At 52.6% G+C, this 12,723-nt stretch overlaps 2 protein-coding genes across 3 annotated transcripts in view; one reads left to right on the top strand and one right to left on the bottom strand.

The window, feature by feature from the left end:
* Positions 1–301: 301 nt before the first annotated feature.
* LOC133235347 (ubiquinol-cytochrome c reductase complex assembly factor 5) lies at positions 302–3,489 on the bottom strand. Its single transcript, XM_061396790.1, has 2 exons — positions 3,089–3,489; positions 302–406 (listed from the first exon to the last, which is right to left on the bottom strand). Exons 1-2 carry the CDS (start codon positions 3,246–3,248, stop codon positions 315–317), a joined length of 252 nt encoding a protein of 83 aa, XP_061252774.1. The 5' UTR covers positions 3,249–3,489; the 3' UTR covers positions 302–314.
* A 1,907-nt stretch (positions 3,490–5,396) lies between these two features.
* NT5DC2 (5'-nucleotidase domain containing 2) overlaps positions 5,397–12,723 on the top strand; it is a 51,625-nt gene continuing 44,298 nt past the window's right edge. Inside the window, exon 1 of one of the 2 annotated variants that reach the window (XM_061396779.1) lies at positions 5,397–5,692. In XM_061396779.1, coding sequence (XP_061252763.1) covers positions 5,458–5,692 — 235 coding nt within the window. In that variant the 5' untranslated portion in view covers positions 5,397–5,457. The remainder of the gene's footprint in view (positions 5,693–12,723) is intronic. The other variant, XM_061396778.1, reaches the window with a different exon arrangement.

The following is a 12,723-nucleotide window of genomic DNA, read 5'->3' on the forward strand; positions in this document are numbered from 1 at the left end:
TTAAATTTGAGTTCAGCAAAAAATTAACTTAGGTTATCCCTGGTTACCTAAAACAAAGGACTTCACAATTTAGGGTACACTGAAAAGCATCCTGATTCATCCTTGAATTGTTTAAGAAATGTTTCACAAACTAGAGTCCGTTGTTTCAGTAGGAAATAATTTTCCCACAAGTGCTGTGCATCAGTGATTTGGGAAGTATTCAAGCAGGGACAGGAAAAGTATAAAAACTGTTTATAAAGGCAATTCTGTGTAAGAACAAGAGACCTGAAAAATACATTTTAAAAGGAGTTGAAAGCAGTAGTGAAGTTTGAGATTTACTTTATTGACTGCTGAAGTTCAGTCTCTGATGCATCTTGCAGCCTTCTCTGATACTGTCTTTCTGAGGCTTTTCTGCGGTAGACGTCATCTGTATCAAACAAAGATTTGATTTAGATTTTTTAAGAAACTATGGAATTAAAAATACATATCAGAGTAATTTAACCAGTAGTCTAGATCTATCACCTGAATCTCAACAATAATGTTTAATGCCAAAATCAACTTAAAACACGATTTAAATGAGGACTATGTTAAAGTTCTCAATAGCAGGGTCAGAGTCAGCATCCTCAAAGATAGGGTCATGTCACAGCACAGCTCTTAGCAATTTCACTTCTCTCTGAAATCATCTGTCTTAACTGTCCTCTCTCAGGCACTTCCAACCCTACAGCTCTCTGCTGCTCTCTCTGTCACACCCAGGAACTCAGGGCAGGGAGGTGAGGGCAGTCTCCTTGTTCTTGGCTGCTGCTTCTCCACCCTCTTTCTCCCGGGGCCTTGCCATTTGCCACTGCCTTCCCTGGCATCTGCCGTCCGTCACTACCCTTCAGTCTCTGAAAATGCTGGCATTTAGCTCAGATTCCTTGACCTTGTCCTGTGCCATCTTCCCAGTTGACACCATCCCCAACAGATAAGAAGCAACAGCCCCCTTCATCATCCTGACTTCTCAACTTTTGCCATCTTGCAAGTTTCCTCTGAAGTAATAAATTCCTTCTGTTCTGACCACAACCTCTACTCCCTTTCTACCAGCCTTTCTGTCCTTGGATCTTTACCAACTTCCTCAGCTCCTTGTTCTCTCTTACTGCCCAAACCAGCTGAAATTCCCTCTTACTAGTACCAGCTTCTTGACACACCTTCAAAACCCCAACTACAGATTGATGCAACTTCCTTCCTTCTCCATGCCTCACTCTGCTTGCTACGCACTGTGGGTGTTGGACCTAACTGGGTCCACTATGATGCCTGACAATCCTGTTGCTTCAGCCATGGCCCTGACCCTACTCCGCTCACCCCAAATGGCCATGAACTCTTTCTGCACAGAGAGAAAAGTCGTCAGTAAAGAACTCTTCCCACTGACTTCCAAGGGCTACTCGGCCTTGCTCAGATCCCATCCTCTCCCTTCTCAAGGGCCAGGGTATATCCAGCCTCCCTCCACCTGCTCTGTCCTGATCAGTATTTGCATATCTTCAAGTCTCCTGGTAGAGGAGAGAAAACTTACCTCCCACCCACTTAGTTGAACTTCCTAAACTGCCTGTCTTCTACGATAAAAGACCCTTCTTGTTTCCCTCCTTGCCTCTCTGGCCACTCTCAGTCACCCTTAAAATGTTGGGGCTTAAGCTCTAACTTTCATCACAATCTGCATGTGAGTGACCCACTAACCTAGATCTAAGGCCTAGATGTGCCTTCTATCTATATAACCATCTCCCCCTCAGCACAGGCAAAATGGAGCCCAGGACTGTTCTGCTTATGTTCCCCCCTGCCCCAGCTGCCCCACCAGAAGCCTCCACTCATCTCCTGAGTCTACTCAAACACCACGGCCTTGTCAGTACTGCCTCTGGAGTGTCAACTCTAGCCACTTCTTAGCATCTCATCCTAGTCTAGACCACCATCCCAAACCTGGAAAACCATACGCCTACGTCTTCCTGCCAGTGTGCTTTCCACAAAAAGTCATTCACCACATATGTTCACCTCCTGCTGCTTGAAACTCTTCAGTCCTTTGGGATACAGTCTTGGTTCTCTGGTCCCTTTGTGGCCCCTCCAAGCACCTTTTAAACCACACCATCCCTCACGCTGCTCACCTGTTTCAGTCCCTCAAACACAGCATACTTGCACACCAAGGCCCCCAAGTTTGCTCTTACCACTGGCAGAAGACACTTGCTTCCCTCATCTGGCTGACAATCTTTGGGCCCCCCTGACATGGTCACTCCTCCAGGCAGCCTTCCCTGCACCACCTAGTACAATTCAGGTGCCCCACCCAGGAATCCCATGTTCCCTCCACTTTCCCCTCACAAGTAATCACACTTAATAGTAACTGATCTGTCTCTCCCATTGGTGTTCTTCTGGGGTGGGGAGCCCTCTGCCTTATTCTGTCTTCTAAGTGGTGGTTATTAAATATTAATGAATGGATGAACAGAAGAATTAAGTATCTTTAGAAACCGCTAATTTATTTTTTAGAAGAGGGTTGGCAGTTCACAAGTGATCGTGTTTCTGGAGAGGGAGAAAGCAGAAAGGGCCTAGGAGTTAGAGAAGTCTTTCTGGAAGAGGAACTAGCCTATACAGAGCTAGTGCTCAGCAAAGCAATGCCAGGCACTCTGTTTACAGTGCTTGCCCTTGGTACCCATGACTCTGGCCTGTAAAGACAGTGGTATTTAAGCGGGGCAGACCAGCTCTCCCTAGGGTTTGGACGTGCCAATTAGGAGCTTACACATATCCTTCTATCCCGCTTCTAGATGCTGTGGGCAAGTCTATTCCTTAGGCCCAGTGTCACTGGCAGGCTTGAAAGGACAGCGTCCAGAATGCAGTCACGTGCCCTCCCATCTAAGTGCAGGGAAGGTCTCAAGGTTGGACACCAATGTATATTTGTCGCCCCGCTTGTAGGAGAGCCCAGGCGGATGTCCACGCCCCAATGAGGGAGACAGTACTCGCCCTTCTGCAGGATAAAAGCAGCTCAGCGCTGAGCGGAATGAGAGGTCTGCAACCTAACAATATTCCCAGCAAAATGGTTCCTTTGCCGCCTCCTGCTTGCTTGAAAAGAAACGGAGGCTGCTGCACCCCCACTTACAAAAGGTCTCCTGGCCCACGCGCACTTTAATCATGATCCACTCCATTGTTCCTCCGAGGACAAAAAAGAAGGGCAGGAACCTGTAGACGCCGAATCGCTGCTTCCCGGGCATCCGCTGCAGAACCCGCCTCACCTGGGCCCTGGAAAACATGCCGGACATAGGAGGTCGTTGGAGGAGGGTAAGGCGGAACAAAGGCTGGAGCGCCCGGATGAAACCAAAGCGGCCCTGCCCGTCCTTGCTGAGTCCGACGGCCAGGTTGCCTTGCAATCCAAGTCTTGCACAGTGGTCAACAGTGGAGCCCGAAGAGGGTAAGGAGCTGGGCGCTGAGCTCCGGACCCAGAACCTGGGCCGCCTCCACCAAGGGTGAGACGGGACTCGCGGGTCCGCCAATCAGAATGTGACGGAGTGCGCATGCTCGATGAAGCCGAGCCCAGCAGGCGCAGATACTCCTGCTCTTGGAGGCAGGGCGGGCCGAGGGGCGGGACCTCCCACGTGGCGTCGGCCTGGCCCCGCCCCCTGCCCTCCCTTGTTCAAGCTGGTACTCAGAGTTGGCGGCCGCGCCCCCTACTCTGCCACCGCCATCTTTTCTCTTAAAGTCCTAAGAGAAGTGATGACGCTCACTGATGTACTACTAAACGTGTACTGCACCATGCTCTAAAATACAGTCACGCAACGCCTTGCATTTACTTCGTGATCGTAACTGATGCCTAGACTTCTAAAAATAACAGGATTTGAGATGCACTGTTGAAAGCTGAAGTTTAGCACGACAAAAGTCTAAGTAAGCATCTTGTGGCAAACAACTATAACATTAATAAAAACTATCCTGTACGGGGCACTTACCGTTATTCCCAGACTACTAGACAATCTAAGAACATCAAATGAAAACTTAGAATCAGTAAGAGAGTTTAGTATTATAGACACAATATATAAAAACAGGCTGGAAAAGAGAGATCAAGCAGCAACTCTAGAAGGTAGCAGGGCCCGCTGCTGAGCTGCCAGGCCCAAGCTGCTGCCTGGATAACCTGCCTTCTCCTGGTGCAAACCCTACTAAACCATGTCCACACACCGGCTTGGTGCCCACTCTGGCTTCTCTTGGTGGCTCTGCGGGCTGCATGCCACACAGCGCCCATCTTCCACCCAGACAAGACTTATAGGTGGCCAAACCCTCAGCACACACCTAGTTCACTGGGGCCCTGGGGTCGGGGGCCGCACCCACCCACCCCCACGGGCCCACCTATGGCCTCTATTATCCTGTGCCAGCACTCGTCACATGACTGGCACTGTAGGTCCTCAGTCAAGGGGCAGGGAATAGTAGACTGTACACACACCCTTAAAGCCGGCGAGGCCACCGCGGAGAGCACCTCAAGGAAACAGTGTCTAGCTAGCTCTCCACCGACAAGGCCCCAGGTGCAGGGTAGGCCTGCTCAAGGCCCAGGACACGGATATTTGAGGACTCAGATAACGAATCTGAGTGAAATAAACGCGGGTAGAGAGTGCTTCCCAGCAGGAAAGAGTAATTTTGTTGAAAATCCTGTTGATAGTGCTAGAAGAGCATGAGAGGTCCAAGTGGGGAAGCGAGGAGTGGTGCGGGTCGGTGCGGCCATTTGCTGAGGTAGGAACCAGGCGGGCGCAGTCAGCCCTGGCCTTCTGCCTCGCTCCACGTTAATAGGGTTCACCTGTGTGGACACAGAGCCCGGAGAACGAAGGGGCTGCTTCAGCGGGCGTCGGCTGCATTGCGGGTCCCCAGGTCTCACCCAGCGTGGGGCTGGCAGCAGGGAGCGCGCGGGAAGAACTCTTTATTCTCTAGGTAAGTGAGTGAAACGACCTGGCATAGCCAGTCATGGGCGGGAGGCGGGGAACAAGACCCGGGTTTCAGAACTGGGGGAAGCAGCGGAGGATCTGAGGTCTGGAACACAGGGGGTGGAGGAAGGGGCGGGAGGACCCAGTAGCAGAGAGGGAGAAAGAGGACTGGGGGGCCCAGGTAGACCCGCAGCACTCTGGCCCTCTCCTTTCCAAGCCCGGGCCGTCCGGAGCCTCGCGGGGACGGCCGTTCTTAGGTATTCCGACCTCTCGGGAGGAGGACAGAAAGAGCCGCCATGGCCTCAGCAGATTCCGCAGAGGGGCGCAGACTTCTGGACCTCTCGGGAGACTGGGGGAAGGGGCCCGGCAACCCGCCCCGCCCCGCCTCGCCCGGGACCTCCCGCCCCGCCGGGGCCGAGAGGCGCGCCCATTGGCGGACGGGCTCCGCGCGCCGCGCCCATTGGCCGGCCGCCGTGAGGGAGCACGAGGCCACCGTGGCGGGCCCGCAGTCGGAGGGGCGGCGGACTGGCCTGAGGGCCAAGGGCTGCGCGGGCTGCGCGCAGCGGGCATGGCGGGTGCGGGGCTGCGGGCGGCCGCTCGGCGCTGGGTGCCGCGCCGAGATCACGGCGGGCCGCGAGCCGCCTCGTCCTCGCCCTCCTGCCCAGGTTGCGGCCCCCCGGGTCCCGGCGCCCACTGCCCGGGCGCCCCGCGCTCCGCGCCCGCCCCGGCGCCGGCCGGCGGCGCCGCCGAGCCCAGCGCACACCTGTGGGCTCGGTACCAAGACATGCGGAGACTGGTGCACGGTAAGTGAGCCCGAGCGGGAGGAGCGTCGGGGGTGTAGTCCGAGCGGCGGCAAGCTCCAGAGCACCGCTTGCGAGTCGTCCGGGACTCGCCGCTCCTCGGGGGAAGCGCGGTGGTGGGGCTCGCCTGAGCTCCTGAGCCCCAAGGCCCGGCTGCCCTTCGGGAGACTCGGGCGGGTGGTCCTGGGGACGCTTGGAGGCGGGCGGGCGGGCGCGCGCGAGGTTTGTTCCTCCGCTGGTTCTCAGTAGCTCCGGGGTTCCTGGAGCGGCCGCCGGAAGGCGGGACCCCGCCGTCTTTTCTCAGAGTCCCACCGAAGCGGAAACACCCCCGACCCCTTGTTCTCTTCGGGGCCCTTAGTTGGGGCGGGAGTACTGGGGACAAAGCCAACCAGCCGGCGGCGCTGGACGGAGCGGACTCGGAGGGACTCTCGACCCAAAGATGCTGACTGCACTCTTCGGCCGCCTCTAGAGTCCGGCGGTCTCTGTCTAGGAGGAGAAGGCGTGGTTGAGAAACAACACCAAGTCGTCCCAGCCCCCTGGAATCCAGAAGAGTTGTTGCTCCCTCGGTCAGGGCACTTTCTCCTCTGTCCTCTCTCCCTCGGCGAAACGGGCAGATGAGGCCCCGGTGAGGCCAGAGGGCGGAGAGGGCTGGAGGTTTGTCCTGGTGTCGGGAGCCCTGCCGCTGCAGCGGACAGATGTCGTTGGCTCCGGGCTCTATCTCTGGCCAGCCGGGTGGCGCTCAGCGAGCCTCTCCCTCGCGGACCCTCGGTGTCCTACGTCGGAAAACAGTCCTGCCGGGGCCCCTGTCTCAGAGTTGTGGCGGTGACTGGGAAAGAGGCCAAGAAGGGACAGGGGAGCTTCCGGAGGAGCCCCCTCCCCCCAGGAGTGACGCGGCTTTTGTTGTCTGAAGGACAAACGTGGTCCTGTCTGGAAGATTCCAAGTAACTGAACCGAGGCTTCCGCTCCAGCAGTGTGGAGACCCGGGAGTGCTGGGTGGACAGGACTCACCTCTTCAGAAGCTGAGGCAGAACAAGACCCCTGAGAAACGGTGGTTTTGAAGTCCTTGGCCTTCTCTGAGGAAGGTCCCTACCTTACCCCTTCCTGGACAGAACACTCCTGGGGTGCTGTGTGCGGAGATGTCTTTGCTCTGCGCCTCGGAGAAGACCTTCTGTACAGCCGCCTGAGAAGCCTGTTTTGTGTGTGTGGCACAGAGACAGAGGGAGGTCTAGTGGGCTTTAGTTCTCCAGGGCCTACCTGAATCTTCACATCTTCTCATAGACCCCCAAGCTCCTCTTGATGTGATAAGGACAAGGTCATTTCCAAGTTGCCCTGGTGAGTGCCAGGATGAACCAGACTTACACACCTCATTCCTAACTCTCCCTTTCTGGCTGTTTTTTCTGGGGAGCGATTCTGGACATTGAGGCATGCTGATCCTGCTCAGTCACTTATGACTCTTTGTGACCCCATGGACTAGCCCGCCAGGCTCCTCTGTCTATGGGATTTCCCAGGCAAGAATATTGGAGTGGGTTGCCATTCCCTCCTCCAGGGGATCTTCCCAACCCAGGTAGGGATCAAACCCGTGTCTCCTAGTCTCCTGCATTGCAAGTGGTTTCTTTACCGCTGAGCCACCGGGGAAGCCCCAGAGGCATGCTGATGCCTGTGGGCAAAACTTTGTCAGGGAGCCAGGTCCCAGGCAAGCCCCCCCTTCCCCCCTCAACCCTGGCCTCAATGTGGCAACACAGGAAGGCTAGGCCAAGGGGCACAGTGATTGAGACAGGTGGGGTAACCTGAATTTAAATCTCAGCTCCATGGCCTATTGCTAGATGGGTTGGAATAAGTGACTTTATCTCCCTAAACTCTGATTTCTTCATCTGGATGATGGAGGAATAAATGTGACCACTTCATGGAATTGGAGTGGAGACTGAGCAAGGGGAGGCTCTAAGGCAGGGGTCCACAGTCTCCTGGATGTAATGCCTGATGATCTGAGGTGGAGCTGATGTAGTAATAGAAATCAAGTACACAGTAGAGGTAATGTGCTTGAATCATCTCGAAACCATCCCCTCCACCCCCAACCTGTCCATGAAAAAATTATCCCTGGTGCCAAAAATGTTGAGGATCCAGAAGCAGCAGGAGAATGGCCCCCATGAGTGGGTCTCATGGCTGCCATGGGGAAGAGGTGGCCAGGAAGCTGGGCGCTGTGCAGTGAGACCAGTGAGCCTGGGGGGCTGGTACAAGGGGAAGCGTGTATCCTCCCCTGTCTCTGCACCACTGCAGCCTTGTGGAAGAAACTGGGACCTTGTGGGCCCCAGACCTATGGTGTTCTCAGTGTAGAAGCTGGGCCTCAGGAGGCTTAGTCTGTGGGCTGCTTCCCCATCCTTCTTTGTTCCTGGGAGGATTGTCCATCCCTGGGAACATCCTCTGGGGCAGAGGTGAAAGCTTGGATTTGGCCAGAAGTCAGTGCCAGCAAGGGGTTGCACTGCCAAGCAGACCTCTCCCCTCCTGGGGAACTACTAGACTTTGAACTGAGAGTCACAGTTGACACCCAGGAACTTGGGACTGTTGGGAAGGGATGTTGCAGAAGCACTTAGCTTCCAAGAGAGCTGCAGGCAGCTGGATCTCCTGTGCACCCAGGTGAGGAGTGTTCCATCTGCACCCACGAGTCTGGAGGGGCTGCTCTGCCGGGCCCCAGGGCCACCAGAGGAACCAGCCTCACCTGTTCCCCCACCCATGCACTGTGCTGGGCTCCAAAGGAAGGGGGATGGGGGTGGAGACCGTGTTCCTTAGGGGCCTCCAAGGTGAATATCTGTTGCATGGCCACAGGCTTCTGCTTCGAACCACAGCTGGTTGTTTCTGAGACAAATTAATTCCCTGGAGGCCTGGGCTGTTTGGGCCTCAGCCATGGGCTAGAGGTCTCAGGAATGGGGCCATCTGGAGGCCCCAAAAGGCACCCTGTGTGTGCACCTAGTCCTGCCTGCTCCCCCCTGACCCCCTGCAAACCCTGTTTCCTTGAGGGCAATTGAGGACAGGAGGTATGGGCTCCACAGGGGCATTGCCTATTTAATCCTACATTTGTTGAGGGTCCAGGCAAGAATGCTGCCCAGAGCATGTTCTGTGGGACCCTCCTATTTATTCTGCAGTTTGATACAATTTTTATTTCCCCTTTAGAGACAAGGAAACTGAGGCCCAAACAGTAAGGTGAGGTGATTTTCCTGAGGTCACAAGCCAGAGAGAGAGGGCTTGGTTTTCTCTGTGACCTCAAAGCCCGTGCCCTTTCCTCATCCACCTCCCGCAGTGCACAGATGGGGAAACTAAGGCAAACAAGTCCAGGACTCCTCAGCCCCCTGGGAGTAGCCAGGGCATTGGGTGGCTATTATTGTGTCCTCAGAGGGGAACAGCCTGGTCAGTGGCCCAGAACCCATCACACACGTCCCCCTGTCGTCATTAGCAATGATCTGTGGCTCGAGGTGATGCTGAGAATTCAGCCTCTGTGCACTGGTGCCAAATCAAATCTCGGAGACAGTTCTGGGTGAAGCAGAAAAGATTAGCCTTGTTGCTTTGCCAGGCAAGCTTCCAGCAGGTTCCTGCATCGAAATACAATCTCCCAACATGGGAGGAATCACTGAGGAATTTTTATAACAATGGCTCAAGACTGGAGTTCCTGTGAAGATTAGGGTGTGTGCAGGGCCTGCGCTCTTCTTATTTATTTATTTGGCAGCATTGGGCCTTAGTTGCGTCACGTGGGATATTTTGTTCAGGCAAATGGACTCTAGTTGTGGTGCCCAGGCTTCAGTATTTGGGGCACACGGCCTTAGTTGCTCCAAGACATGTGGGATCTTAGTTCCCCAATAAGGGGTCGAACCCTGGAATTCTTAACCACTGGACCACCAGGAAAGCCCTGGTCTCCTACTCTTGATGAGTTTCTCTGGTTCCTCAAATCTTGCTTCAGGTGGTTTCTTGGCTGTTCCTCCCATCTCTGCATCCTTTTCCTTCCCAGCAAGTGACTGTTTGAATCTCTCTTTAGAAATCAGAGAAGGTCATGCAGGCTGGAGTCTCTTCCCTCCAAACAAGAAACGGGGGACAGAAATGATTCCCTGCTCAGAACCCCCACAAGATCCTGCTCGGTTTCACTCCCCCTTTGTCACTCCTCAATCTTTTTTTTTCCTATTGGCATATAATGCTTAACAATGCTGTGCTAGTTTCTGCTGAACAACGTGAATCGGCTATGTGTATACATTTATCCCCTCCATCATGGACCTTCCTCCCACCTCCACCCACATCGCACCCAAATGTGTCATCTCAGAGCTGAGATCCCTGTGCCACACAGGAGGTTCCCCCTGCCCATCCGTTTCACATGTGGTAGTATATGTATGCCAATCCTAATCTCCAGTTCGTCCCCCACTTCCCTTCCCACATGTGTCCACATGTTTCTTCTCTGCATTGCGTCTCTGTTGCTGAAAATAGCTTCATCTCTACCATTTTTCTGGGCAGGGAAGATCCCCTGGAGAAGGGAATGGCTACTCACTCCAGTATTCTTGCCCGGAGAGTTCCATGGATGGAGGAGCCTGGCAGGCTATGGTCCATGGGCTCACAAAGAGTTGGAAACAACTGAGCGACTAACACACACACACACACACACACACACACACTACCATTTTTCTAGATTCCACATGTATGTCTCACTACACGGGATTTGTTTTTTTCTTTGTGACTTACTTCACTCTGTATGACAGACGTTAGATCCGTCCACCTCTCTACGGAGGACCCTGTTTCATTCTGTTTAGTGGTGGTGCCACTTCCCAGGTGGTGCAGTGGTAAAAGAATCCACCTGCCAGTGTAGGCGACCCAAGAGATGCGGGTTCCACCCGGGGTCAGGAAGATCTCCTGCAGGAGGAAATGGCAACCTGCTCCAGTGTTCTTGCCTGAAAGATTGCACCTGCAGAGAAGCCTGGTGGGCTGCAGCCCATAGGGAGCAGAGAGTCAGGCACAGCTGAGCGTTCCATTGTGTGTATGTGTATATACATTGTATATATGGTGTGTATGTATATACATTGTGTATATGTGTGTGTATACACAATATATACATTGTATGTATGTATGTATACCTCTTCATCTTTCCAGAAACAATTAGGTCTCCACATTCTGGCTGTTACCAATACCACTGCAGTGAATATCTGGATACATGTGTTATTCTGAACTATGGTTTTCTCAGGGTATATGCCCAGGCATGGGATTCCTGGTGGTATGGTAGTTCTATTTGTAGTTTTTTAAGGAACCTCCATACCATTCTCCATAGTGGCTATACCAGTTTGCATCCCCGCAACAGTGCAAGAAGATTCCCTTTTTTTCCACACCCTCTGCAGCATTTATTGTGTGTAGATTTTTTGATGATGGTCATTTTGACTGGTGTGAGGTGATACCATATGGTAGTTTTGATTTGCATTTCTTTAATAATTAGTGATGTTGAGCATCTTTTCATGTGCTTCTTGGCCAACTGTGTGTCTTCTTTGGAGAGCTGTCTATTTAGATCTTTTGGCCATTTTTTGATTGGATTGTTTTTTTCAATATTGAGCTCAATGAGCTGTTTGTGTATTTTGGAGATTAACCCTTTGTTATTTAGTTTGCAAATGTTTTCTGCCGTTCTTTTTTTTTGATATTGTTAGTTTTCATTGGAGTATAATTGCCCTACAGTGTTGTTAGTTTCTCCTGTGCAACAGTGTGAATCAGCTGTGAGTGTGCCTCTGTCCGCTCTGTGCGGAGCTTCCCCTCCGTGTCCCGTTCCACCCCGCCTGGTCGTTGCAGCTCAGCGAGCTGGCCGCCCGCGCTGTGCAGCAGCCTCCCCCCAGCATCTGCTTCACACAGGGTGGCTGTGTCGGCACTGCTCTCTCAGTGCTTCACTCTCGCCTTCCGCTGGCGTGTCCACAAAGGCCATTCTCTACAACTGTGTTTCTCTTCCTGCCCAGATAAAAGGTTCCTCTGTACCATTTTCCAGATTCCACATATATGTGTTAACATACGACATTTCCTTTGTCTTTCTGACTTACTTAACCGTCTCTGACAGCTCTTGGTCCATGCACATCTCTGAAATGACACTATTATGTTCCTTTTTATGGCTTAGTAATGTTCCATTGTTTATATGTACCACATCTTTTTTTTTTTTAATTTATATTTTTGAAGGACAGCTGCTTTACAGTGTTGCATTGGTTTCTGCTATAAGACAATGTGAATCAGATATAAAGATAGATACACACACACACACACCATGTGTATTGAGTCTCCCTCCCACTCTCACTATCCCACCCCTTTCGATCCTCGCCGCCCACTAAGCTGGGCCCCCGTGTGATACCGCAGCTGCCCGCTAGCTATCCACGGTCCGCATGGCAGTGTGCATGTGTCAGTGTTCCTCTCTCAGTTCGTCTTGCTGTGTCCGCGAGTCTGCTCTCTACCTCAGCGTCTCTGTTCCGGCTCTACAGATGGGATCATCTGTAACATTTTTCCAGCTTCCATATATATGTGTGTTAATCCACAGTATCTGTTGTTTTACCTGACTTATTTCACTCTGTACAACTCTGGACCCATCCACATCCCGACAGGTGACCCAGTTTTGTTCCATTTTACTGCTGAGCAGTATTCCATTGTCTGTATATGTAAGACATCTTTTTTTTAAATTGGAGGATAATTGGTTTCCAGTGTTGTGTTGGCTTCTGTTTACATCAGTGTGAATCAGCTGTAAGTACGCGTACATCCCTTCCCTCTTGAGCCTCCGTCTCACCCCTCTAGGTATTCACAGAGCGTTGCCCAGCAGCTTCCCGCCAGCTGTCTGTCGTCCGCGTGGTAGTTGATTCATTTCACTCTTCTTTCAGCTCACTCTACCCGCTCCTTCCCTGCTGTGTCTACAAATTTGTTCTCTGTCTGTGTCACGATTCCTGCCCTGCAAGTACGTTCATCTGTACTGGTGTTCTAGATTCCAAGTATATGTTAAAATATGATATTTGTTTTTCTGATTTACTTCACTCTTTATGATGTACACTAGATTC

This window comes from Bos javanicus, chromosome 22 (assembly GCF_032452875.1).
Source record: "Bos javanicus breed banteng chromosome 22, ARS-OSU_banteng_1.0, whole genome shotgun sequence".
Taxonomy (NCBI): Eukaryota; Metazoa; Chordata; class Mammalia; order Artiodactyla; family Bovidae; genus Bos; species Bos javanicus.